The sequence below is a fragment of the Lepidochelys kempii genome, chromosome 9, assembly GCF_965140285.1.
Source record: "Lepidochelys kempii isolate rLepKem1 chromosome 9, rLepKem1.hap1, whole genome shotgun sequence".
Lineage (NCBI taxonomy): Eukaryota > Metazoa > Chordata > Testudines > Cheloniidae > Lepidochelys > Lepidochelys kempii.
In genome coordinates this window covers 47,555,711-47,579,963 of record NC_136388.1, presented here as the reverse complement: position 1 = coordinate 47,579,963, position 24,253 = coordinate 47,555,711, and the positions used below count along the sequence as shown (strand labels likewise).

The 24,253-nt window shown below is 44.7% G+C and overlaps 2 protein-coding genes across 5 annotated transcripts in view; one reads left to right on the top strand and one right to left on the bottom strand.

Moving 5' to 3' along the window:
- Positions 1-3,225: 3,225 nt before the first annotated feature.
- Positions 3,226-16,372, top strand: LOC140917006 (coagulation factor X). The gene is made up of 7 exons (XM_073358902.2): positions 3,226-3,414; positions 7,142-7,166; positions 7,342-7,455; positions 9,850-9,984; positions 10,666-11,333; positions 13,981-14,098; positions 15,770-16,372. The coding sequence occupies exons 1-7, from the start codon at positions 3,226-3,228 to the stop codon at positions 16,342-16,344; spliced, it is 1,824 nt and encodes a 607-aa protein (XP_073215003.2). The 3' UTR covers positions 16,345-16,372.
- Positions 16,373-20,019: 3,647 nt separating this feature from the next.
- The window catches only part of IWS1 (interacts with SUPT6H, CTD assembly factor 1), a 29,400-nt gene continuing 25,166 nt past the window's right edge, over positions 20,020-24,253 (bottom strand). For 3 of the 4 annotated variants that reach the window (XM_073360174.1, XM_073360176.1, XM_073360175.2), the window contains 3 exons: positions 24,088-24,144; positions 23,746-23,857; positions 20,020-20,417 (listed from right to left, as the gene is read on the bottom strand). In XM_073360174.1, the coding sequence (XP_073216275.1) occupies positions 20,286-20,417; positions 23,746-23,857; positions 24,088-24,144 (301 nt within the window). In that variant the 3' untranslated portion in view covers positions 20,020-20,285. Of the gene's footprint in view, positions 23,124-23,745; positions 23,858-24,087; positions 24,145-24,253 lie in introns of all 4 variants that reach the window. The other variant, XM_073360177.2, reaches the window with a different exon arrangement.

The following is a 24,253-nucleotide window of genomic DNA, read 5'->3' as shown; positions in this document are numbered from 1 at the left end:
TTTAAAGATGGAACGAAACATTTTTGCTTTACAGTGCAAGTTGGCTCCATGGATGAAGGGCTTTGCTTTCTCTGTCAATATTTGTGATAGTTAATGATCAACCTCTAGGCCCCCATCTCTGTCTTTGGTGTTCATCCAAATATTACTTCTAGTGCTCTAAAACGGTAAGTGTTTATAATTACAGCGCTTTCAAAATGTGAATGTATTCTGGGCCCTGGCTTTTAGAAGGGGCTGTCGGTGTCCCAAAGCAGTCTGCACTGACCCACTCGCAAGGTTCCCTGGTGTTGATGACCGTGTGAAGAAATCCCGTCATCCCTTCTCAGAATCCTTACTGGCAGGTGTGTGTTTCTCTCCTGTGGGCTTGCATTGGTGGGTGGCTTGCTGTGTAAAAGTCTAGCATTTGGATGTCACTTGACAAGCCCATCAGGAGCTCTGCAGCAGGCTTGACTAGCCAATGTGTTAACCAGATCTGGGTGTGAGGTTCGCCACAGAACTGGTTTCTGCTCAGTTTGGGTCTGATCCAAAGCCTCTTGAAATCAATCAGTGTCTTTCCATGGACTTGGCTCAGGCTCTTTATCCTCTGCAACTTTCCTAGGCTCTTTCAGTCTGCGCACTTTGCCTTGTGAGCGGAGCATTTGGCTTCCTATCACAACGTGCATCATCAGTCACTTGGAGAGAGAATACAAATGAGGTCAGATGAATAAGACTAACAAAACCTAGTTTTTCTCCACATTGCCGCCTCCTTTTTTCCCTTGAGTCCATTTTCCCTCTCTCTTTCACTATATGCTGCTCTCTGCTTGTTTTTGTCCAGGATCTGTCTACTTCATTCTCCTTTTCTCCCAGCAGGTGACCATCTGTAAACCAGAGGATTCTGCATAGCCACGAAAATGGCTAGAGGTTCCTTACTTGTGACATTTCTCTTACTAATGTGTTCCATCTACAGCAGCTGGTCAGTTTCATTTTCAGGTAGGAACTTCTGAACTACCTGTTAACTTCACTTTCTCCCACCGAGAGCCTGCATTTAAAATTACACTGCACCCATTTTCTGAGCACAGAATCTTGAAGGTTCAGTAGGCAAGAGGCACTTCTTGAAATGCACAGGAGAAAAATGAGAATTAATTTATGGTTATTCATGAACTCACCATATCTGGGCTTCCTACCTGAGGTCCAATAACCTCCTTGTGTTGCTGGACTTATGGGATCCAATGAGTTATGCACAGAGGACCAAAGTTGGGCACCTAAATCTGTGTTTTAGGAACCTGTGGTGATTTAATATTACTACTTTGCTCTTCTGTAGTGCTTTTCCTACGTAGCCCTCAAAGCGCTTCACAAAGGCAGGTATCATTAACCCCCTTTTGTAGAGCTGTAATGAGAAATGAAGTGACCTGCCAAAATACACAAGTCAGCTGGGAACAGAATGCAGGTCTCCTGACTCTCAGCCCAGTACATTATCCTCTGGACCCCACAATGCCTCCTGACAAGGGACCCAATCCTGCAACTTGAACGGCAAAGGAAACAAAAAGCCTCATGCATCTGATTGCAGGATCAGGGACATACGTCAGCACTTAAGTGCTTCAAATTGTATTTAAATGGCTACCTTCAGACAGCTAGGTTGAAAATTTAGCCCAGAGAGACTCCCAGCTGAGACAAGCTTTGGACAGCTCCTCCTGGCTCGGTGAGCGGGAAGTTCCCTTTCACTCATCCAGTGAAACTGCTGATTACGATTCCTACGGTTTGGGGGGTTTCTTTTAAGATGAGCTAATAATAACAATCCAATTTCTTTCGTTGGGTTCCAGGATTCCAGGGCTAGTCATTTACCTACACAGGAATTGTATTATTGTCTGACACAGCAGAGGTGCAGTGATACGATTGCTTAGCTATAGGAGACTGAAAACTGCGTAACAACCTCTGATATTGGTCCCCCATTTCGCCAGGGCCACTGTTCAACAGGAGAGTGACAAGAGACCCTGTGAAATTCAGAAATGCCAAACCAAATGTTGGACATTTGATTGATAGTCTGTACAGAATGTTTTAGCCAAAATGGGAAGAGAGTGAAGGATAGGTGGGAAACTTTTCACAATGCTGCAGGAAGCCACGTGGTAGCGTTTTTCTTTTATGGTGTTGCCTATAGGCCCTGATGTTCTCACAATGGTGTGGAAGTAGATAAAGGGAATTTGGATGCAGGCCTCTGAAATGAGCGGGAGTCAGGCTAACTCTAGCTTTAATAACGCAAGATTTCTAGAAGCGGGAATTGTGCGAAGCGAGTGGGAAAAGTATTGCGAGAGAGGCTGTTGTGACCTCGTAGTAGATAAGAATAGAATGTAGACTATAAGAGAAATTGGTGAGAAAAATAAGATATCATGAAGGAATACGTATAACCAATATGCAGCTGGTGCTCATTATTGTCTGTAATAAAGGTATAAATGCTTCCTCTAATTGTTTATCTTTAGCGAGGCCTGCCTAGGTGGGGGAAACCCTGTGTCCTAGTGCGCACTCTCCCTCTGTGCAATTGCTTGAGAAAATAAAGTGTATCTGACTTGCTGCACCCAACCTGAGAGTGAGAACTGTGTTTTTCTCCGACAAAGGCGATTGTAAGCAATAGCTAAGCAGGTGGAGGTGATGTATTGTAGACTTTCCTCCACTGCTATGTTCTGTCAGAAGCTTTTTTTTTTTTTGTCCAAAGTTGCTTTACACTGGAAGAAATGTTCTGCCAAAAAGCATTAGAACAGGGGAAGATGGGTATGCTTTATTGAGAGATATATTCAGGGTGTTCTCTTTCATTTCTTCCGAGTTTTCCGCTTCATCTCTGAGGTGACACAGCAGAGGGACTGAACGTTCTGTTTTTATATCTTGGACATAAAATATTTAGATAAATTTTACTTATTTCATTTGGACACAGTAAATCCTTGATTAACTGAGACCTGCCTAACACTATGCCTGGTCATTAGCACAAATAAATGAACTTTAACCCAACATCATGAATTTTGAGGCTGGCTCCTTTTACATGACGTAGTCTTTTAATCCACTGAAATATTATTCAGCTGATCACCACCTAGGGGAATACTGACTCTACGTTGGGGCATAGACAATCTGAGTAAAGTTGTCCTTAAGTCTGTTTTGATTTTTTGAAAGTTGTCTCCTCCACTGTGTTATTTCGCCAAGTTAAAGCATAAATTACTCATCTCTAGCCTAAAAATGAAGCTTTGGCTTCCTGTGACAGCATTAATGGTCGGATCCAATTTTGTTTTCATAGTGTTTGTGAGAAAAGAAGAAGCACACCAGGTGCTGAAGATCCGTAAACGCTCTAACCAGTTCCTGGAGGAGATTCACCCAGGGAACTTGGAGAGAGAATGCATTGAGGAAACCTGCTCCTTCGAGGAGGCAAAGGAGATTTTCCAATCGCAGGAGAAAACAGTGAGGCATTTCACTTCAGAAAAAGCTGCAAGCAATAGCTGATCAGTGGGGAGATACAAGGAAGTGTTCTGACTCATTGATATGAGTAGGGCTCCGTGTTTGTCACGGAGGTTGCAGAAGCCACGGATTCTGTGACTTTCCGTGACCTCTGTGACTTCTGCAGCGGCTGGTGTGACTGACCAGAGGGCTGCCCAAGCAGCTGGCTCTGGGGCCAGTTGCTCAGGTGGCCCCAGGGACAGCCACACCAGCCGCTGCTGTAGCAGCCCCACAGCCAGCCACTCAGGTGGCCCCCTAGCCAGATGCCCTGGAGCCGCTGCTGGGGCGGCCCCAGGGCCAGCCGTTGCTTGGGCAGCCCCGGGCGGCTGGCCCCAGGAAATGCCCAAGCAGTGGCCGGTGCGGCTGGCCCCAGGGGTCGCCTGAGCAGCAGTCTTTGGGGCAGTCAGAGCAGCTGTTTCTCAGTGGACCCTGGCAGCTGGTGCTGCTGGCCCTACCCCCCCATTGCCAGTGGCCCCTGGGGCTCCGCCCCCCCACCCCCCAGATACGCCCTAGCAGCGGCCCCTTTAAGATTTAGTCAGGGGTATTTATAGTATGTCATGGACAGGTCACAGGCCATGAATTTTTGTTTATTGCTCGTGCTCTGTCCATGACTTTTACTAAAAATACCCATGACTGAATCGTTACCTTAGGTATGATTAGGCCCTACCAAATTCACGGTCCATATTGGTCAATTTCACAGTCATGGGATTTTAAAACTCATAAACTTAATGATTTCAGCTATTTAAATCTGAAATTTCACAGTGTTGTAATTTGTAGGGGTCCTGACACACAAACGAATTGAGGATGGGGGTTGCAAGGTTACTGTGGGGGGTTGTGGAACTGCTACCCTTACTTCTGTGCTGCTGCTCACGGTCAGGGCAGAGGGCTGGACAGCTGGAGAGGGTCGGCCGCTCCTGGAGCGGCTCTGCAGCCAACTGATTGGGCGGTCCCCCCCAGCCAGATGTCAGCAGCAACACAGAAGTAAGGGTGGGTGGCATGGTATGGTATTGCCATCCTTACTTGTGCGCTGCTGCTGGCAGGGGGCACTGCCTTCAGAGCTTGGCGTCCGGCCAACAGCCGCCACTCTCCGGCTACCCAGCTTTGAAGGCAGCGCAGAAGTAAGGGTGGCAACAGCATGATTCCCCATAAAATAATCTTGTGACCATCCCCCCGGAACTCCCTTTTGGGTCAGGACCCCCAATTTGAGAAAAGCTAGTCTCCCCCATGAAATCTGTGTATTATAGGGTAAAAGCAGACAAAAGACCAGATTTCACGGTCGGAGACCAGATTTCATGGTCCGTGACACATTTTCCATGGCCGTGAATTTGGTAGGGTCCTACATATGATAACCCACAAGACCAAAGGCCACCAGAATGCTAGTGGAAGAAAAAATTTATGATTTTGATCATTATTATTCTCTAATTCCAAAAATGTAATTAAGCATAAAACAAACAACCCAGAAATTTATGTAACCTTAACAAGAGAGCACAGACAGGCTATGACGTCCTATTCCTCCATTTCTAAGGAACATGAGTTTTTACTCAAGGTTTCAGATGAATTGCAAAGCATCGAATAAGGTGCCAAGAAGGCTGGTTGAGTAATTCAGTGCTACTGAAGCATGCCATGAAGGAAATCAAGATTTTCAAAGGCAACAGGTGATTTTTTGGATGTCCCACTTGAGACGTGTTGAAGGATGATTCTCAGTGGGTGGATGTGGAGCATTGTCAGGACATTGGGTCCCTTTAAAGCGCCTGAGGTTGGGTACTCAAAACTACGAATCAACTTTGAAAATCTTAGCCAATGTCAACACTGTCCTTGCTGATTCTGGAGATCCCACCAGCTTATTTCAGATGTGGGGGGTTGGGGAGGCCTCACCACCCCAGATATAGGAAATAATATAAAGGAGGTACAGGCTCTGTCAAGACCAGAAATGGGCAAGCTAGCACTTAACAAAGAGAAGTACAATTATTTTCAACCAGCTGACTGGGTGGTTACCTGTTAAACTCTTTAATAGAATCTTATTTGAGAGCCCCAGATGATAAATTAAGAGACTGGAACAGGGGTCGGCAACCTTTCAGAAGTGGTGTGCCGAGTCTTCGTTTATTCACTTTAATTTAAGGTTTCGCGTGCCAGTAATATGTTTTAACGTTTTTAGAAGGTCTCTCTCTATAAGTCTACATATTATATAACTAAACTATTGTCGTTTGTAAAGTAAACAAGGTTTTCAAAATGTTTAAGAATCTTCATTTAAAATTAAATTAAAATGCTGATCTTACGCCGCTGGCCCGCTCAGACCGCTCCCAGCCTGGGGTTCCGTTCACCTAGGCCGGCAGCGGGCTGAGTGAGGCCTGCAGCCAGGACTCTGGCTGGCAAGGGGCAGGCAGCCAGAACCCCGGACCGGCAGCAGGCTGAGAGGGGCCGGCGGCCAGGACCCCAGACCGGCAGTGGGCTGAGTGGCCCCACTCAGCCTGCTGCCGTCTGGGATCCTGGCCCTGCCCACATAGAGCGGGTACCTACCTTCTCCCTGGTTCTAGCCCATTCTCTTCCTCTCTCTCTCTGCACTGAGCTGAGGGTGGGAGTGCACTGAGAACAGGACTGGGGGTGAAGGAGCAGGCTGGGGGTTGGGGTGTCGGGTCTGGCCAGCAGCTAGAATGAGGGAGTGGGCTCAGGGTTGGGGCAGGAGGTTTGGGTGTGGAGTGCTTACCTGGGCAGCTCCCATTTGGTGCAAGGGGTGCAGGTGGGAATGTGGGGGCGGGGTGCAGAAGCTCCCGTTTGGTGCTCAGGATGGGGGTGGGAATGTGGCGGGTGCAAGAGTGAGGGCAGGGGGCTGTGGGTGTGTGAGGAGGATGCAGGAGTTAGGGCTGAGGGCATGTGAGGGGGGTGCAGGAGTCAGGGCACTGGGTGTGGGGGGGCTGGGTATGTGTGGGGGTGCTGGAGTCAGGGCTGGGGTTGTGGGGGGGTGCAGGGGTCAGGGCAGAGGGCTGGGGGTGTGGGCTAGGGTCATGGGGGTGCTCCCAGCCCCCTGCCCAGAGTGGCTCACGGCAGGTGGCTGGAGGGGATATGCCCTGATTCCACCCCCCTCCCCCAAGACCACATCCCCACTCTTCTCCGCCTTCTCCCTGGGCTGCGGCTCCTGCTCCCTTGCAAGGGCCATCAGCTGATCTGAGGCAGGGAGGGAGAGGAGGAAGGGCAGGAACCCAGCACATTGGTGGAAGAGGCTGGGGAGGGGGGAGCTTGCCTGCAAGGCGGGGGGGCGGAGAAGAGCAGGACGGGGCGGGCAGGATTTTTAATGGCATGCTGCTGCCAGTCTGGGGTCCCGGGCTAGAAGATCAGAAGTTTCAGTCTCTGAACACAGGAATTAGGACTCTCGGCTACTGGCAAGATAAAAAAGGAAAATCTTTGGAAAAATCCTTATGCCTTTCTATGTGGTATTTTCCAAAGCAAAAGCAAGAAAAATAATCTGTCACTCGCTACCTGGTTAGCTACTAGTTTAACCAGTTAACTGTCACTTTGGCCCAGCGGTTAACTGGCTAGCGAAAGAGGCGCTCTCAGCAGCTAAGGGTGAACCCACAGCCACAATATAGATTAGTTAAGGAAAAATGCTACAAGAACCATTATTTCCTAAAGTCAGTAGGTAATGTGTCTTGCCCTATTAACTAATGTTTTCCTCTCTTGTGATTATTTCTTGCAGATGGAGTTTTGGTTTGATTACAAAGGTAGGACCGGGGGAGATTTTTTTACCTGTTTCCTACACTGCTGTTAGTTGCCACAAGTCAGTGTGGAGAGACGACCCAGACAGAATGTGTGTCCGCTTCCTCATGCCAGGCCTTTGCTAAGTCACGGAACTGTATGTGACAAGGTAGCACAATGTGCGTCTCTTCTTCCAAACAGATTTAAATCCCTGCAAAGAGAATCCCTGTAAGAACGGTGGCATCTGCAAACAGAAACACTACGATTATTTCTGTATCTGTCCCCCACTGTTCGGAGGAAAGAAGTGTGAAATAGGTGAGTGTGGAAATGCACATAGGCATTCTACTGAAGAAAGGATGAAGGGTGAAATTCACCCTAGGTCCTTGTGCTGGCTATCTGTGCAGGGCTGAATTTCACCTATAACGAAGACATTAATATTAACTCCATTGGTCTGATTGATACACAGCTCCTCCGGTGCCCTAATACCACAGAAACACATGCTGTATCACAGAGCTGCATGCACCGGGGCTCCGGTATCTTAGTAATCAGCTTCATCAAATGTATCAGACACGCTAGCCAAAGTTCAGTGTACAATACCAACATGTGCGAAGTTCCTGTTACGTGAACCATTTGCGAACAAAATGGTGGCACTGTTGCCTTTAAAAAAAAACAAAAAACTTCTGATTCCTTCCCCTCTGAAACACCATCTACAGTCTGCAAGAAAGAACATGGCAGGAAATTACTGCCCAGAATAACTAGAAGTGGGAACTAAGAAAAATTACGAGTGACTCTTTCTTTGTCCATAATGATCTCCCCAATGAACTTACATTTGCCAAATGCATCTCATTACAGCTACGTTGCTATTATGTATTATCTTTTCAAGTGAATTGTCATAAACATAGAGATAAGGGCAGCTGTACTGAATCACTTTACCTGTAAGGGATTAAGAAGCTCAAATAACCTGGTTGGCACCTGACCAGAAGGGCCAATAAGGAAAGCAAATACTTTTAAATCAGGGTGAGGGGGTGGGAGGTTGTGTTTGTGCTCTCTTTGTTTTGTTCCCTCTCTGGATGGAGAGACAAGTCAAGCAGTGACAACATCTCCTTAAAACATACCTGGAATAATTCATCTAAAAATTACAGAAATTGTAAGTGAGGCAAGGAAATGCGTTAGATTATCTTTTGTTTTAGCTTGTAAATTTTCCCTATGCTAAGAGCAGTTTTATTCCTGTTTTTTGTAACTGTGAAGTTGAGTCCAGAGGGGAGTCCTCCGTGTTTTAATTTTTATTACCCTGTAAAGTTACCTTCCATCCTGATTTTGCAGGTGTGATTCTTTTACTTTTTTCTTTATAATAAAGTTCTTCTTTTAAGAACCTGATAGGGCACTAAAATCAAAAGATAAAGGGTCTGGTCTGTACTTAAATTAAAGGCAATTGTTTGGTATATTATTCTCAAGTCTCCCCTGGAAAGGAGGTGAAGGGGTTCGGGGGAATAGGGACTCCAAATGACCCTTTCCTGAATTTTTGTGTGAATCACTTGGTGGTGGCAGCGATACTGTTCAAGGACAAGGGAAGGAATTTGTGCCTTGGGGAAGTTTTTAACCTAAACTGGTAGAATATAAGCTTAGGGGTCTTTCATGAGGGTCCCCACATCTGTACCCCAGAGTTCAAAGTGGGGAGGGAACCCTGACATGGTGGCAGAGGTATGTTTTCAGGAGACAATGTCCCTGCTTGGCTTCTCTCTCTGTCCAGATTTAAAAGTATCTTCTTTCCTTATTGGTCCTTCTGGTCAGTTGCCAACCAGGTTATTTGAGCTTCTTAACCCCTTACAGGTAAAGCAATTCAGTACAGCTGTCCTTATCTCTATGTTTATAACATGCACCAATATGTTCAGCACCTCCCAGAAACAAGTGAAGGCCTGCTCCCTGCCCCCAGGCGCTTACACATTCACCGCAGAAGGGAGATAGATAGTACTGTAAGCTCTTCAGGGCAGTGTGAATGGGAGCTGCGAAGCTGCTGCTGGGGGCAGCGCGCAGAGATTCCCTGAACGCCCCTTGCCTAGGGGCCACAGGGGTACATTGCTGACCTGGTGCTTGCGGCTTCAGCCCCAGGGGGGCGCACCGAGGCTCAGGGACCGGTGTCCGGCCTGCGGCGTGGAGACTTGCCACAGGCCAGATGAAAAGAAGCAGCGGGCCATATCTGGCCCACGGGGCCCACCTCAGCCTGAGGCCCTGAGCTGCAGCCCCTAAAGCCCCTGCGTTAATCCGGCCCTGCCTCTCACTCTGTCAGGATAACACCTAGCACAGTGAGGCCCCAATCCTCTTGCAGTGTCTAGGTGTTACTGTAATACAATAATAAACAGGCAAGGGGAGGGAAAGGGTTAAGACAGTGTGTGTCAAAATCACACACACATCTTGGCCGTTCAGTTTAATTGTGGGGTGTGGTTTTTCTTCTGTCCCACCGCCCCCTCCTGCCAGTAGATCTAATAGCGTAGAGCTGTATTTCTTCTCTGCCGTCGGCTCCATGTGTTTGTTACAGCCCTGCTGCCGAGACGCTGATGTGCTACTGGGCCTTTTCCTCAAAATAAGTGAAGTTTCAGAGCGGTAGCCGTGTTAGTCTGTATCAGCAAAAACAACGAGGCGTCCTTGTGGCACCTTAGAGACTAACAAAGCTAACAATAAGCGAAGTGCTTCAATGTCTTTCCCCTGCAGAGAAGTTTGAATGCTGGTACAAGAATGGCGGCTGCTGGCAGTATTGCCAAGATACCGCACACTCCCTTCGTGTGGTGTGCTCCTGTGCAGAGGGTTATGTCCTGGGTGATGATGGAAAGAGGTGTACGCAATCAGGTAATGGCTCCGGGACTCTGAGTTACTTAGACTGAAGAGCAGGACAGGTTTACAGCCACTGCCCTTCCCTCTTCACTGGGTTGCCCACTTGCCCTTGAACTGTCACATGCACCAATGAATCTATGGGAAAAACTGGTTGCTGTGATGTAGAATTGAAGTATACTCATTTACCCATGGAAACACCAGCAAGCCTGGAAAATCTGGCTTTTTCTCCACTCTGTTCATTCCACTCCCTTTACTGAAGGCAAACCCTGATCTCAAAGCCCAAATATCCCCCTTTGACTTTCAGGCTCTGCCAACATTACCTCAGCAAGGAGGTATTCCTGGGCAAAGGAAAAGGAGATTACTCCGCACTGTGCCATGTAGTGCAGGGAGAACACCACTGACTCAGTGGCCAGACAGGGAGCTTGGGGAAGTGCCAGACACAGCCGCTCACAGTACAATGAGTAAAAGCACTTGGCATGAGTAACAGGGTTCCTAGAGCCTAGGAACCAGTGGAGGCAATGTGTATGATCTATCAGGAGTTGATACCCATTGTACGTCTCTTCACGTGCATTTGGATGATGGGAAGGATTAATGGGTGGTCAATGGTTCATCTTCAGACAGCTGAAGAGGAGCAGAATTAGCTTAGGGATCAAAACTTGACACTGAAACCCAAAGGCTGTTTTTCTTATTTTTCAGCTCAGTTTCCCTGTGGGCTGATTAAAAGATCCATGCGTGCTTTGGAGGAAGTTGTCCCTGGGCTCACTGGGATGGCAGAGGGGCGAGCCCCCAGGCTCAACGGGAAGGTGAAGAGGGGTGCCCCCGGGCTCAATGAGTCGGCAGAGGGGGACGCCCCTGGGCTCAATGAGTCGGTGGAGGGGGGCACCCTCAAGCTCAACGGGATGGCAGAGAGGGCCACCCCCAGACTCAATGAGTCAGCAGAGGGGGGCACTCCTGGGCTCAACCGGATGGCAGAGGGGGGCATCCCCAAACTCAATGAGTCAGCAGAGGGGGGCGCCCCCAGGCTCCATGAGTTGGTGGAGGGGGGTGCCCCCCAGCTCAATGGGTCAACAGAGTGGGAGGCCCCCAGGCTCAATGGGTCAGCAGAGGGGGGCACCCATGGGCTCAACCAGATGACAGAGGAGGGCACCCCCAAACTCAATGAAACAGCAAAGCAGGGTGCCCCTGGGCTCAATGGGTCGGCGGATGGGCAGAATGTGCATGATGGCCTCAATCAAACTGAAGCTGAAGGAAACCTGACAGATGGAGATCTACACAGCTGGACAAAAGTCTACCAAACTGCAGAGCATGATGATACCAGGATCACTGGGGGATCTTTCTGCCATCGTGGCCACTGTCCCTGGCAGGTAACATTTCTCTTGCATATTGAGTCATTAACACCACATCTCCTTCCCTTATCGGTGCTCACTCTGTGCCCCAGCCAGGACCTCATCAAGGTTTTGCCAAGTATCCCTGTTCATGGCCAAACAGAACTGCGTAGATCCTCAGTGTATCTCCGCAGCTTCTTTTCTGGTGGCCCACACTGTAGTTACCTCATTCATTAGTGTACATGGGATCCTAAATATAGTCTCTCTTATAGCTCCTCTTCTTGCAGTACAGCCAACCAATCGTCTTCAGTCTCCAACATGTCCTTCACCTTTGTTTACTTACTTACCCAATGGTCAGGGGCAAATATTCTCATGAATCAATGTTCAGATTTTAACTTCTACATCATCTGCTTGGTATGTGGCTGTGTTTCTGCTCCATGCATCCTGCCTAATAGGATCATCTAATAGGATCATCGTCTCTCATCAGCAGAAAAGGCACTTACTTTTTAGATACTGAGTTTTTCACAGAACTTTATATTCACTCATGATGCTTCTCTTTATTTCATTTTCCTATCTTATAACAGCATGTGGCATTTAGCCCAGGGAGCAAGACTCCCAAGCCTTTCCTATCCATTGTGATTTTGGCCATATTTGTAATTAAAATGAGTTTGGCCTTCTCCATATTTGTTCTTCATCTGTATTTCTTATTTTACTGAGCAGTGTTCACTGCTTCTAGAACTTTCAGGTGTTTTTGGCAAGACGACAATGTCATCTGAAGTTCTTCTGGATCCCTTATTATTTTCAGAGCAATAGATTAGTCAAGAGGGTTTCCCTTTGAAGGTGTCTGGCGGTACGTTACAAATAGATGAAGCGTTTCATTTAGTATTTCCTTGTCCACCTTTCTACTGCCAACCTGATCTCTTCACTCACTTTATCAAGCTGAAGTACCTCTTGATTAGTTAGGTACATGTGATTTAACATACTTCCTTCTACTCTCATCTAAGGGCTTCCTCCAGCTCCCATTAAATCCAATGAAAATTGACTTCAGACTCTCTCATGGGCTTAAGGTTGCCTAACTCTCTTAGGCTTCTTTGAAAATTCCAGCAAAATAAAGTAATATATGATGGCTCATTGATCCATGAATGAAAAGTTGCATCTAAATCAATGCGGGAAGTCCAGAAAGGCTGTACTCCCTTCGTTAGTTGATGGCTAAAGATTTTTTTCTGCTATTAACACTCAATTGACTGCTCTATATTTAGTGAGCTGCAGCGTATTTTCCTTTTTCTGAATGCACACCATTATTGTAGTGGTCTATCTTTACAATATTGTACCTTTGCTTTCTTTTGACCCTTTTGTGAATAATTTCCCTCCTAGGTCTAATACAGAATCCAAGGTAGTGCTATCCCTTGCTTCATTGTCCTTTGCCACTTTTGTGTTTACATTTTACTTTATATTTTAACAGTACAATAACCGGGCCTGAGTCTCGGCTCTTTTACACAGACGTAAGATGTAACTCCAGTGACTTGTGTGACATTACTTCTGTTCCAAAGCACTGTAAAAGAGTTCAGAATCAGGGCTAAAATTTATAAGCATCAAGCTCACAAAAGTCATGAAATACCAAACATTCAGGTTTAATGCTAATCTTTAATCTTGTTCACATATAGCTATGCCTTTAATGTGTAGTACCGCTTTATTTTATAGCTTGTTCCCTTTTTTATTTCTTTACAATACTGTATTTAAAAAGGGCATGAAAGTTTGTTGTTTTTCCCACCAAAAAGTCATTTCTTCCCCATCACCTCTTTAATTTTAACTTTAAAAATATGAGGAATATCAAATCTGGTTTCCCTTAGCTTTGGTGAAGGCCTTATTAACAATTTCAGGGAATGTGTGTTTTGATCTTTCTCAGCTTAAAGGGTTTATGGTGTTGAGTCTTTAGCAAAGCCAGCACTCCATTCAGGGTAGACAATACCTGAACATCTAATATTAAAAAGAGGGACCTGGGGAGATATCCGCCCCCTTGCCCCTCCCACTTTTACCCTTTATAGCTCATCCTGAAGTCCAATATCATTTTTCCTTGCCCTTTTTTTGTGTGTGGTTTTGCACAACTTTATAAATCTGGAGACCTGAGAGATGCTGGCTCGGTGGCTCCAATTCCCACTGACCTAAAATTGCGGGTGCTCAGGATCAGTTCCTCTTCATTATTTCTAATACTTCTGTTTCTTGTCTTGGCCCTTAACTTTTGCTCTTCTTGTGCAGCTTCATATTCAGCATTTTTTAAACTTGGCACTGTTTGGATATTATAGTCTCTTGGCACTGACCTTGCTTTCTTTTGTTCTAGCATCTTCCAAAGCTTTGCAGCCAGTACTGGAGCTCACATTAGATTTGTTTTCCAAGACTGACATTTCCACTTTGGTTATCGCCTTCTGCTTGAATTTCTATCCTGGTCTGTTGATTATTCTGCTCTGTTCTTACAATCTTATCACTTTCCATAATTACACTCCTTAGACACATCATCCCTAGTGACATCACACTGATTAATTCTGAACACCTGTGTAGTATTTGGGATTTAGCCCTAATCATTTTCATCCTCTGCATCATAAAGTTAGTAGTAGTTTCTAGGGAACTACTACAGTACATTGAAATAAGTCCTGTTGAGTGTGCTCTTGCTCTTGTTTTTTCACTGTAGGTATTTGTCCGAAATAGCAGGGGTTATGGTTTCTGTGGAGGGAGTTTAATCAGCAGCCGCTGGGTCGTCACTGCTGCCCACTGCCTTGAGATTGTTAAACCACATCATGTTACGATAGGTGAGTGAACTGGAAAAGTCTCCACGCTCCCGGAGGCGCTATGAAAGCATGAGTCTGCTCTGAAAAGTGACTAGAAAGGCATCGGGGGTGTTCCAGTTCCTTGACTCTCACTGCTCAGTTTATAAATAGAAAGATTTTTTTTTCCAACTCCCAGCCCTGCAAACGCAGGCTCTGCTGTGACCATGGTAATAGAACCGGCTAGCAGGAACTGAGTTACTTTCAGCTTCAGGTTTCCGCAGTTAGCTGACAGGGCAAGCCTGTGGTTACCAGAGTCACTGATAAAACAAATCTCAGCCCAAGTTTGGCTGTTCGTAGGGTTTCCTGCACGACCTTCTAGTGTGTGCACCTAGTTCCCTCTGAGCAGAACATCCTAGTTTCTCTTATGTTCTATCATGGTGGAAGTAACAAGTCACATCTGCCTCACCAAATCAGCAGAACTTACTTAGCAACTGTATGCAGGATTCTAATTCCCTTCAGCAGGAATGGGTGAACTGGATGATGAGGAAGAAAGTAGTTCTGTAGGTGAGGCACTGGACTGTGACAGGTGAGACTTGGGTTTAATTCCCAGCTTCGCCAAAGACTTCTTGGGCAAGTCACTTAATCCAGTGGTTCTCAAACTGTGGGTCGGGACCCCAGAGTGGGTCGTGGCCCTGTTTTAATTGAGTTGCCAGGGCTGGCTTAGACTTGCTGGGGCCTGGGGCCAAAGCCGAAGGGTTTCAGCCCTAGGTGGTGGGGCTCAGGTTACAGGCCCCCTGCCTGGGGCTGGAGCCCTTGGGCTTTGGCTTTGCACCTCCCCTCCCCCCACCCAGGGCAGAGTGGGCTCAGGCTTCAGTCCCCCGTCCTGGGGTCGTGTAGTAATTTTTGTTGGGGGTCACAGTGCAATGAAGTTTGAGAACCCCTGACTTAATCTATGCTGTGCCTCAATTCTTCCTATATAAAATGAGGATAGTACTTCCCTCCCTTACAGCATGTTATATGGATAAATCCACTACTGGTTGTATTAGGAGTCATGAAAATTCCTAATTAGAAGAGCCCTGTATCCCTCTGAAGAGTCAAGCCACCATACTAAGGCTAGTGAGTTTTTCTTCCCTCTTGAATTGGAATAATGTTTTCTTGGAGAGGAAACTGGTTACTGTGAATACCTGCAGCACTGAAAACTTTAATCAGTATCCTCTTCTCTTTATCTATCTATACACAAGTAGACATAAAATGAGATGTGAAATTTCAAAGGACACGTGACTTTCATTATCTACTTTGAGCAGGCTTGTGTCTCCATGCAAATTAACAAAAGGTCCAGTGTTCATTCTAATAAACCAGCTAGTTCTAGTTCCAACCAGCTTTGAGCCTGTTGTTAAATTATGGTGGGTGTTTTAAAATGCATCTAAATTCTTCATAAGCATGGTAGTACAGACCCAATAAACTCTCACACTAAACAATTTCAGATAGTGCCCCCGACCCTCTGCTGGTCATAGATCTCGTCATGCCAAATTATAAAGTGGTAGCAATGCTGGCTTTAGACTGTAACCTCCATATTTAGGTTCATGGGTGTTGTAACCTATTTTGATTTAATTTGGGAGGCTAAAGCATTAATCTACTACCATAGCTGCTCCCCCCATGAAACTCTTACACAAGGGATTTAGAATTCTTTAACATCTTTGTTTTCAATTGCAGGAGACTTTGACAAACACCAGAGAGAAGTGAAAGAACAAAAGATCAAAGTGCAACAGAGCTGGATACATCCACACTATGACTCAGATAACTATAATGGTGACATTGCTTTGCTCTACTTGAGCAGCGATGTTGTATTTAATGAGTATGTACTCCCCATTTGCCTTCCCAATCCTAACCTGGCAACCCTGCTGACTGTGGAAGGGACTAGGGGGATGGTGAGTGGATGGGGTTCCACACATCACAGGGGTCCTGGAACACGCTTCCTCATGAAAGTCAAGCTGCCCATAGTAAGCATGGAAACGTGTAGGCAGTCAACAGCGAAGCTCATTACAGATAACATGTTCTGTGCAGGCTATGCTGCCAAAGCCCAGGATGCCTGTAAAGGAGACAGCGGAGGCCCCTTTGCTGTCTCTTACCACAACACTTGGTACCTGCTAGGGATAGTCAGTTGGGGTGAGGGCTGTGCTGAAGAAAGGAAATATGGTGCATATACGCGGGTAGCCAACTATGTACCATGGATAAAGGAGTTGGTTGAAAATCTAGCTGATGCAGGAGGATTTTTACCTTCATTCTAATGAGGACCATTTCTAAAACATCAGAAATGCTACCAGTAATAAAACTGGAAATTTTACAATAGCTTTAACTTAAAAAATGTAGTTTATTCAATATGAAGCTAAATATAGTCTATTCAGTATTCCTTGTTCTCCTAATAAATGTAATACAGTATTTGCTGCTCCTGAGACTTTTGTAATACAAACCACTGCCCTAGAAACGTTGAAAGTGGAGGTTTCAGAGTAACAGCCGTGTTAGTCTGTATTCGCAAAAAGAAAAGGAGTACTTGTGGCACCTTAGAGACTAACCAATTTATTTGAGCATGAGCTTTCGTGAGCTACAGCTCACTTCATCGGATGCATGCCGTGGAAACTGCAGCAGACTTTATTTATACACAGAGAATATGAAACAATACCTCCTCCCACCCCACTGTCCTGCTGGTAATAGCTTATCTAAAGTGATCATCAGGTGGGCCATTTCCAGCACAAATCCAGGTTTTCTCACCCTCCACCCCCCCACACAAATTCACTCTCCTGCTGGTGATAGCCCATCCAAAGTGACAACTCTTTACACAATGTGCATGATAATAAAGTTGGGCCATTTCCTGCACAAATCCAGGTTCTCTCACCCCCTCACTCCCCGCCCAAAAACCACACACACAAACTCACTATCCTGCTGGTAATAGCTCATCCAAAGTAACCATTCTCCCTACAATGTGCATAATTAAGGTGGGCCATTTCCAGCACAAATCCAGGTTTTCTCACATTCCCCCATACACACACAAACTCACTCTCCTGCTGGTAATAGCTCAAAGTGGAGTGTTTAACAGCTTTAGGGATTGTGTTGTCTTTATTTTGCCATGGAAGGAAATAACTTTGTTCTCCAGCTATTCCACTCAAAGTACATTAACTGTTAAAAGACTCAGGACAGTTCACTATGTTGACAGTGGTGTAGCTGAGTTAATCACTTTACAGTATGATTGTTATCTGCAATGTGGAGGCTTCAGAATTCATCAAGTTGTCAAATGATAAGACAGAAGTGGAGTTTGAGTGAAGGAACCATATTAATATCATGTTAGCTTTATGGTAATCAGGAAAATAAAGTGAAAAACTTTAAATTGCCATTTTATTCTAAAGGGAGTTGAAACTTTTTATGTAGCAAAGGCCTGGACGTTTAACCCAGTAAGAAGGGAGAGGAACAAACAGAATATAGTAACTACGGTAGTGGAAAACTTAGAATTCCCAGTAGTAGCAATTATTCAAACTAACAACATGCAGTAAAGCAGGTTTAATCATCTTACTGCTCATGTGATGTCCTTTGATATTTCTTGCAAGGCATTTAAGCACATTAGACTCTAAACTACTGTCCAGCAGCAGTTACCTACAATGGATCAAAAACAGAACATATCCTGGAGCCAGCTTTCACTGTTGGTATTTCCCTTTTACACATTCTAGCAAAAACAATGTAAGAAAGGGAAAAAAGTGGCACTAGCACCATAGCGAAAGGCACTCTACCCCTAGACAATGGATCATTCTATGATTCTATAGGGTGTAACATTCAAGTTAGATGGTTGTTTGCAGCAGCTGATGCAAGATTAGTGGTTTTCTGAGTGAGTCTGATAGACTTGTGGGAGCAGGAGATGAGGTAAAAAAACCAGATGAGCTCTTTTATTGTGAAAATGTACATGCTGTACACAATTGATTTTGCTGTCAGACATGAAATAGTGGTGAACAACCTTGGAAAACCCAGTAATGCTATGAGAAACAACTTTTCTAACAGTCTAAAAGCCAAAGGGGGCAGGGGGAAAGAGGACCAAGTCAGCCCTCCCTCAGCAGGAGTTTAGCTTTCAGGATTTCTTTTAAAAAATTGTCACAGCGTTCCACATAAATCACATAAAAATACAGGTGAAACAAAACATTACTTTAGAAGAAGATTGTTAATTCTGAAATCTCCTCTCACCCAGCAGGAATGTTACCACAGTATGTTAAAGAACTTAACTTCACACTCCTGTGTCCTTGGGTTCAAATATCCTCAAACAGCACCCTTGTGCAGTATTTGAAGGTGATGGAGAAGAATTCCTTCCTCCTTTAATTTTTTTTAAGGCCTTATGAAACCAAACATTCAAATTTACTATTCAATTTTCAGAGTTACAAAAATAGGAGTACAAATTAATAGAAATCTGTGTCCCTTCGCCCACACTCCTCAAAGCATTCAACCTCTAATTGTCACTTGCTCAGGGGAGAATCAAATGCAACTTTAAAGATTATTTAATACCCATGAAAGTCTGTTCATTGCAGGAAAGGCAATCAACTCTTGGGCCAGTTAAGTGGAAGTACGTACAATCTGCAATTTTAAATTTCAACCCTCCCCTATGTGGGTAGTAACAGACTGCTTCATTCAACCATGAAGCAAATACGCCTAAAGTACTGGCAAAAAACTCATGCATCAATGACACAGGAAAAATCCCAGCAGTTGAAAAAGGAAGTTCCAACACATAAGGGCCAAATTTAGCCCTGACACAAACCGTGCAACTTCATGGGTTTCCATAGAGTTGCATACACTTATGTAGCAGAAATGGAATTTGGCTGCACCTTTTTCCAAGGAATTTTTAAACTAAATCTATTTTCAGCATCCCATAAGAAGGATGTAGTTGAACAGACTGTACAGAAAGCCATGCAAGTCAATGCAACAGCCTACAACTCAAATTCAAATAATAGGCTCTAGATCAGAGTCCATGGGTTTGCTTCTGTGACATTGTCAGGTACCTGCTACTTCTCACATCAGGCCTTCCTTTATTTTTTATGCCCATGGGCCAAGCTCAGTTTCAGAGGGAACAAACTTGAAGAGAAAGCATCCAGTGGCCAGGATCTCATTTTTTCCAACAGAAGCCACAGCATGCTAAGTGTTTTCTCCATACAAAAGGCAACCAAACTCCTGCCTCAGGAAACTCACTGTGTATCCACAGAGATTTTTATGTGCTTACTTGGAAAGATCATTGTTTTCTCACTGAACTCCAAACCTCCTGCAGGGACCAGAACCCTCTCTCTCTCTCAGCCCCAGTTCTGCAGACACCAAGAACAGCTTCAGAGATTGAGGTACACAAGTCCACTCTAGTTTTTTTGCCGCAAAGAAGAAATAGCAGCATGATCATCTAAGGGTTTTATGGGCCATTTAGTAAAGAAAATATTGAGCACACTTGCTCTCCTAAAGATTCACCCTTATACCTCAGGTTTTAAGACCACAAAAGTAACCGAACTAAGGCCAATTTTCTTTCGTTAAGATGACATCGTACTTCACTGCTCATCAACTGCAGCCATTTGCTCTGTATCATTCACCCTTAAAGATTTTGCCTTCATCTTTTATCAGTGATGACTAGCGATTTTTAAATGCTGTGCAATCTTAGGTCAACCAATCATTTGAGTCACTGGCAGTTTCAGCTCTACAAAGCTCCAAATGTTTAGACCTGCACACAAGTCTCATCTTCTTGGGGTCTAAACCATGTGATGAAAAATTACTAGGGGGAGACAGCTACAGCTCTCCAAAGGCAGAGTAGGTAATTAAACTAAACTAAAGGAAAAAATGGAAGAGCAAGATGGTATGAACAGAATTCACAATTACTGCTTGTTCCTAGGTATTTACTGCCTTGGCCTGGATGTCCCCTCACCCCACCCCTTTGACCAATCAACAGACACCCCCCAAAAAACAGACGGATATTTTATTGTCTAAAGTGGGCAGCAGTACACAAGTATTTGATCTGTACAAAGGACACAACAGAACAAATTTAAATACAGTCAGGAGGAAAAAGTTCCAGGATTCACAATCCTCAGACAACATTTTATATCAGAAGCTGAACAAACAATTTAAAGATACACTAAAAAAACAATTTGTTAAAAAATTTCAAGGTCTCCAAAGAGTCTGTGGGTGCAGATCTCTCAGCAGAGATCACAGAGTATTCTGTGAAGGGTCACAATGGCATCTTATTGCCTTCAATACTGATTTTCACTGCGTGGGCTGATCTGCTTTTTTTCCTGATATCTGTGAACTTCCGCATCTGTTTGTCCAGTCGACTTACCCCTTTCTTAGAGGTGCCTTGGTACTAAAAAAATAATTTAAAAACTTAGTTACCACTTAAAAAAACAAGAAAACCCAGAGCTTCAAGAAAGATGAAGCATGCATTCTTAAGTCTTCCAGCACCTGTTGCCCTGTAATGAGGGGTCTGATAAAGTTCCAGAAAAATTCCAAAAGATTTTTTGGGACAGAGGAATCCCACAAGTATGTGCACTGCAAACACACACAGCACACAATAAAAGCTTTCAGAATAAGGAAAGTAAAGTGGCCACTTCATTGTCCACATGCTAGCTAAATGCACAATTTAGAATAGTTCTTAAAAACTGCATTAAACAATCTAGTGCAGAGGTTCTCACAACAAAATCTTAGGTGGCCTCAGAGTGTGGCCACCAACTCTTGCTGGTGGCCGCTCTGACAATTTTTCCTAAAATACTTTATTAACTTTAGGAAAAACAAATAAATATGCACATATACATGTCCAAATCATTGTAATCTATTTATGTAGGGTTTCTATTCCTTACTGGACCTAAACAGAATAGAAACACAAATAAGGTGCTTTGCCTGTTTTGCTTTTTTTGTTTGTTTTAAGACTTTCTAGCTAGTAAGTCTGCCTTTGTGAAAAGTGATATCTGTGTATTTGTTAATATCACTTTTCACAGCAGACTTACTCATCCCCAGCAAGCTGGGGGACAAATTAAATCCTGGATGGGGAGGTAGGTAAGGAGGCAGGTGGGCCTGGATTGGGGGTGGAGGAGGCAGTGGGGGTCAGGGCAATGGGGAGGAGAGTCCAGGTCTGGAGCCCCACTGCACGAGTGGGGGCTGGAGGAGGCAGCGGGAACTTGGGGCAACGTCAGGGTGAGCCTGGGGCCAGAGCCCAAAGCCCTGTGGCTGGGAGACAGAACCTGCTGCCCACCCACCACCCCAGGGCTGAAGCCCAAGCCCCACCACCCCCAGGAAGGTGGGGAAACTCACACTGGTCACCTGGCTCCAGAAGGGGGCAGGGACCAATCCCTGCTGGCGACCCTGGGGGAGAGGCTGCTGCTTTGCCCCCTATCACCCACCACCCAGGAGACTGTGGCCGCAAGAAAAGCCCCTGGTGACCGCATTTGAGAAAAGCTGATCTAGTGCCAGAAGTACATTTCATCACAGCTTCATAAACTGCAGGTTTCCTGGTGGTGGCTGATGTGAGGACATGACCACACTTGGTGATAATTGGTGATTCTACAGATCACTGTAATAGGCACCAACAAGACTGGAGAATACTGGGAAATGTAACTGAAAAGGAGAAAAAATGCCTGAGAAAAACTGACCACAAAGTATTACTATTACAAGTGTGCTTGCATTTCATTTCTCTATTTTGACTATTTGCAACCGTAAGGCTGGGATGCAGCAGCAGGTAAGTTATTTTGCACAAACAGACTATAAAGGCACTGTACAACAGCAAGGCCCTTCCAGTCAATAAGCAAGATTTCCTGGAAGGGATGAGTATTCAGAATGTATCACAACACAACGTGCAGTAATAAAAAATTATGGAGACTCAGGAAAAGAAAAGGGTTTGGGAGATCTGATAGAAACATCTCTTCAGAAGCTCAGCTTTTACTCGCTGGGAATCCAAATGCTATTCAGTCCATAATCAGGTTCGGACTATTAGTAGGGTAGCAGCTCTCCAACTCCTAGATCCAGAAAGACATTCTATCCACAATAGAGAGAGAAAACCGATTCCCGACTGGAATTACATGCAGGGCTTCTCTGCTTTTTCATTTATTTTCTACAATAATTTTTTAAAAAGTGAAATCGGAAGCTCAAGAATGGCAGGGCTATTCCAGCATTATTTGCACTATCTTTTCTAGCCACCAATTTCTGCCATTCCTGCTCAAAGAACTGGAATATAGAAACTAAGTTGTCAAAAGAAATTCTGGTTAATATTTACTGGTTGTTCTCTCTCCACCACAGATTCTCAGCAGAGGATCAGTCTTCGCCCAGTCCTCAGAAGATTTTTTTGCCTTATACTGTCACTTACTCCTTAAGGCCTTGCAACACAAATAACTTGGGAGGCCAAAAAGGGTTGAAGGGTTTCTTCTTTTGGATCTTGTTCACACTACTAAAAACTCAGCCACAGAGGTTATTATGGAGTAGCAATGAGGTACTAAAGTAAGGGCTAAAAATGCTAGTTCTGTGTCATTTCCTCAGTAACTGTTTAAATTAAATTGGAGGCTCTAATTAAAACATGAACATGTTTTATAATGCCACACCTGCTCATCTCAGATTACTCAAAGGTTGGTTCCTTTTTATTTAGATGCCTACCAAAGGTATTTTTGTAGGCAGGTATTTTAAATAATACCTGCCATCAGGGCATGTGGAAATTGTAATGGCAGGATCATGGCAGAAGTTATATGCTACATCAGATTATTTTCTGCATCAATTTGCACAATTGTAGGTCACAGTTCAGACATTACAGAGATTAAAAGAGACGAGCTTCCTATGTGCAGGTTAGTGAATTCACACTACTTCCATTGGATGTGCAGACTGCCAACTGGAGCACATGCACTGTTCATACCTCCCTTAAAAGATACCTCTAAAACTTGGGGAAGGCAGAGTGTCAGGGCTATAGGGGCATCCTGTTGCCTTCAATGCTGAATTTGATGGCCCGATGCACGTTGCTGAGTCGTTTCTGTTCAGCAAATCGTCTCTTGTGCTTTTCCAAGCGACTAATACCTTTTTTAACAGTCCCAGGCTAGAACAACATCTCAATTAATGAAAGGAAGGAAAAATGATGACAGCAGAATTTAATGATCTCTCCTTCCTCTTACATTTGATTTGCCATATGAAGACACTGACATCTCTATGAATTAACCTGTACAAGATAAATGGATGAACCAAGGTGGAATTCATGGGCCTCATTTAGTGGCAGAATGTTAATACTTACCAAGTGTTTGATTCCTCATAGCTCTGGGAAAACCAACAGGAGGGCCAAGATACTAAAACTTGGGAGGGAGTAAGAGGTGTTATAGTAAGAGACATTGACTGCAAGATGGTCTAGAGCAATGGGTTTGCAGTCACAGCCTTAACCTGAATATAAATAGCTTGTTCCTCTCTGTCAGTTATTGATTTTCATTTGATGTTATATGAGATAAGGAACCATTTAATAGGATTTAGAGAGTCCACCTATGACCAGCACTTATGGTCCCTTAGACTACAATAGATGTTTAACAGTAAAGTGGTGCACAAGGACCAATGGCACCTGAAATAATATAGCAGTGATTAAAGGATCAATTGATTCTCAGTCTTAACCACAGAGTTTCTAGATACAGAATCAGCATAAGAGACTAATTTCTTCCCTTTGCTTTGTGGCTTACCCTGGAAGATTCCATTTCTACATTCCACTTGGGTCTGACCACATAATCCTTGTTGGAGGGCATTGGAACCCTTGCACGAGCACAAAATCCAGGATCACCAGGTCTAAGAGCTCTGCGGGAACAAAAGAAAGTATATATGTTAAACAGATCACTCTCACACAGAGAGATATACAATCAACTGTATTTTCTGTCACCTTTAAAAACACAAAGCAACACCACTTCAAGCATCTGCATTTCCATTACAAAACAAACAGCTGCACTGAAGAGTCTACAGATAGTCTTGTCATCATTGCTAGGATGCTGCCCCCCCCCCCAAAAAAAAAAACAAGAGAGAGAACTTACTTTTCTTCTCCTGTTAACACCTTCTCCAGGTCTCTGCGAGGGGTCTGACCGCCAGAACTGTACAGACAAAGCAGAATGTTACAGCTGCAGACAAATACAGGGTTTCCTCCATAGGACAAAGACCACCTATCATATCAGCCTCTCCCCCATGTATTCAAAATATTTG

Coding starts and splice junctions, on each gene's coding strand:
- LOC140917006 (XM_073358902.2), top strand. CDS start 3,226: ATGGTCGGATCCAATTTTGTTTTCATAGTGTTTGTGAGAAAAGAAGAA. Junction 3,415..7,141: donor TCCAATCGCAGGAGAAAACA/GTGAGGCATTTC, acceptor TATTTCTTGCAG/ATGGAGTTTTGGTTTGATTA. Junction 14,099..15,769: donor ACCACATCATGTTACGATAG/GTGAGTGAACTG, acceptor TTTCAATTGCAG/GAGACTTTGACAAACACCAG.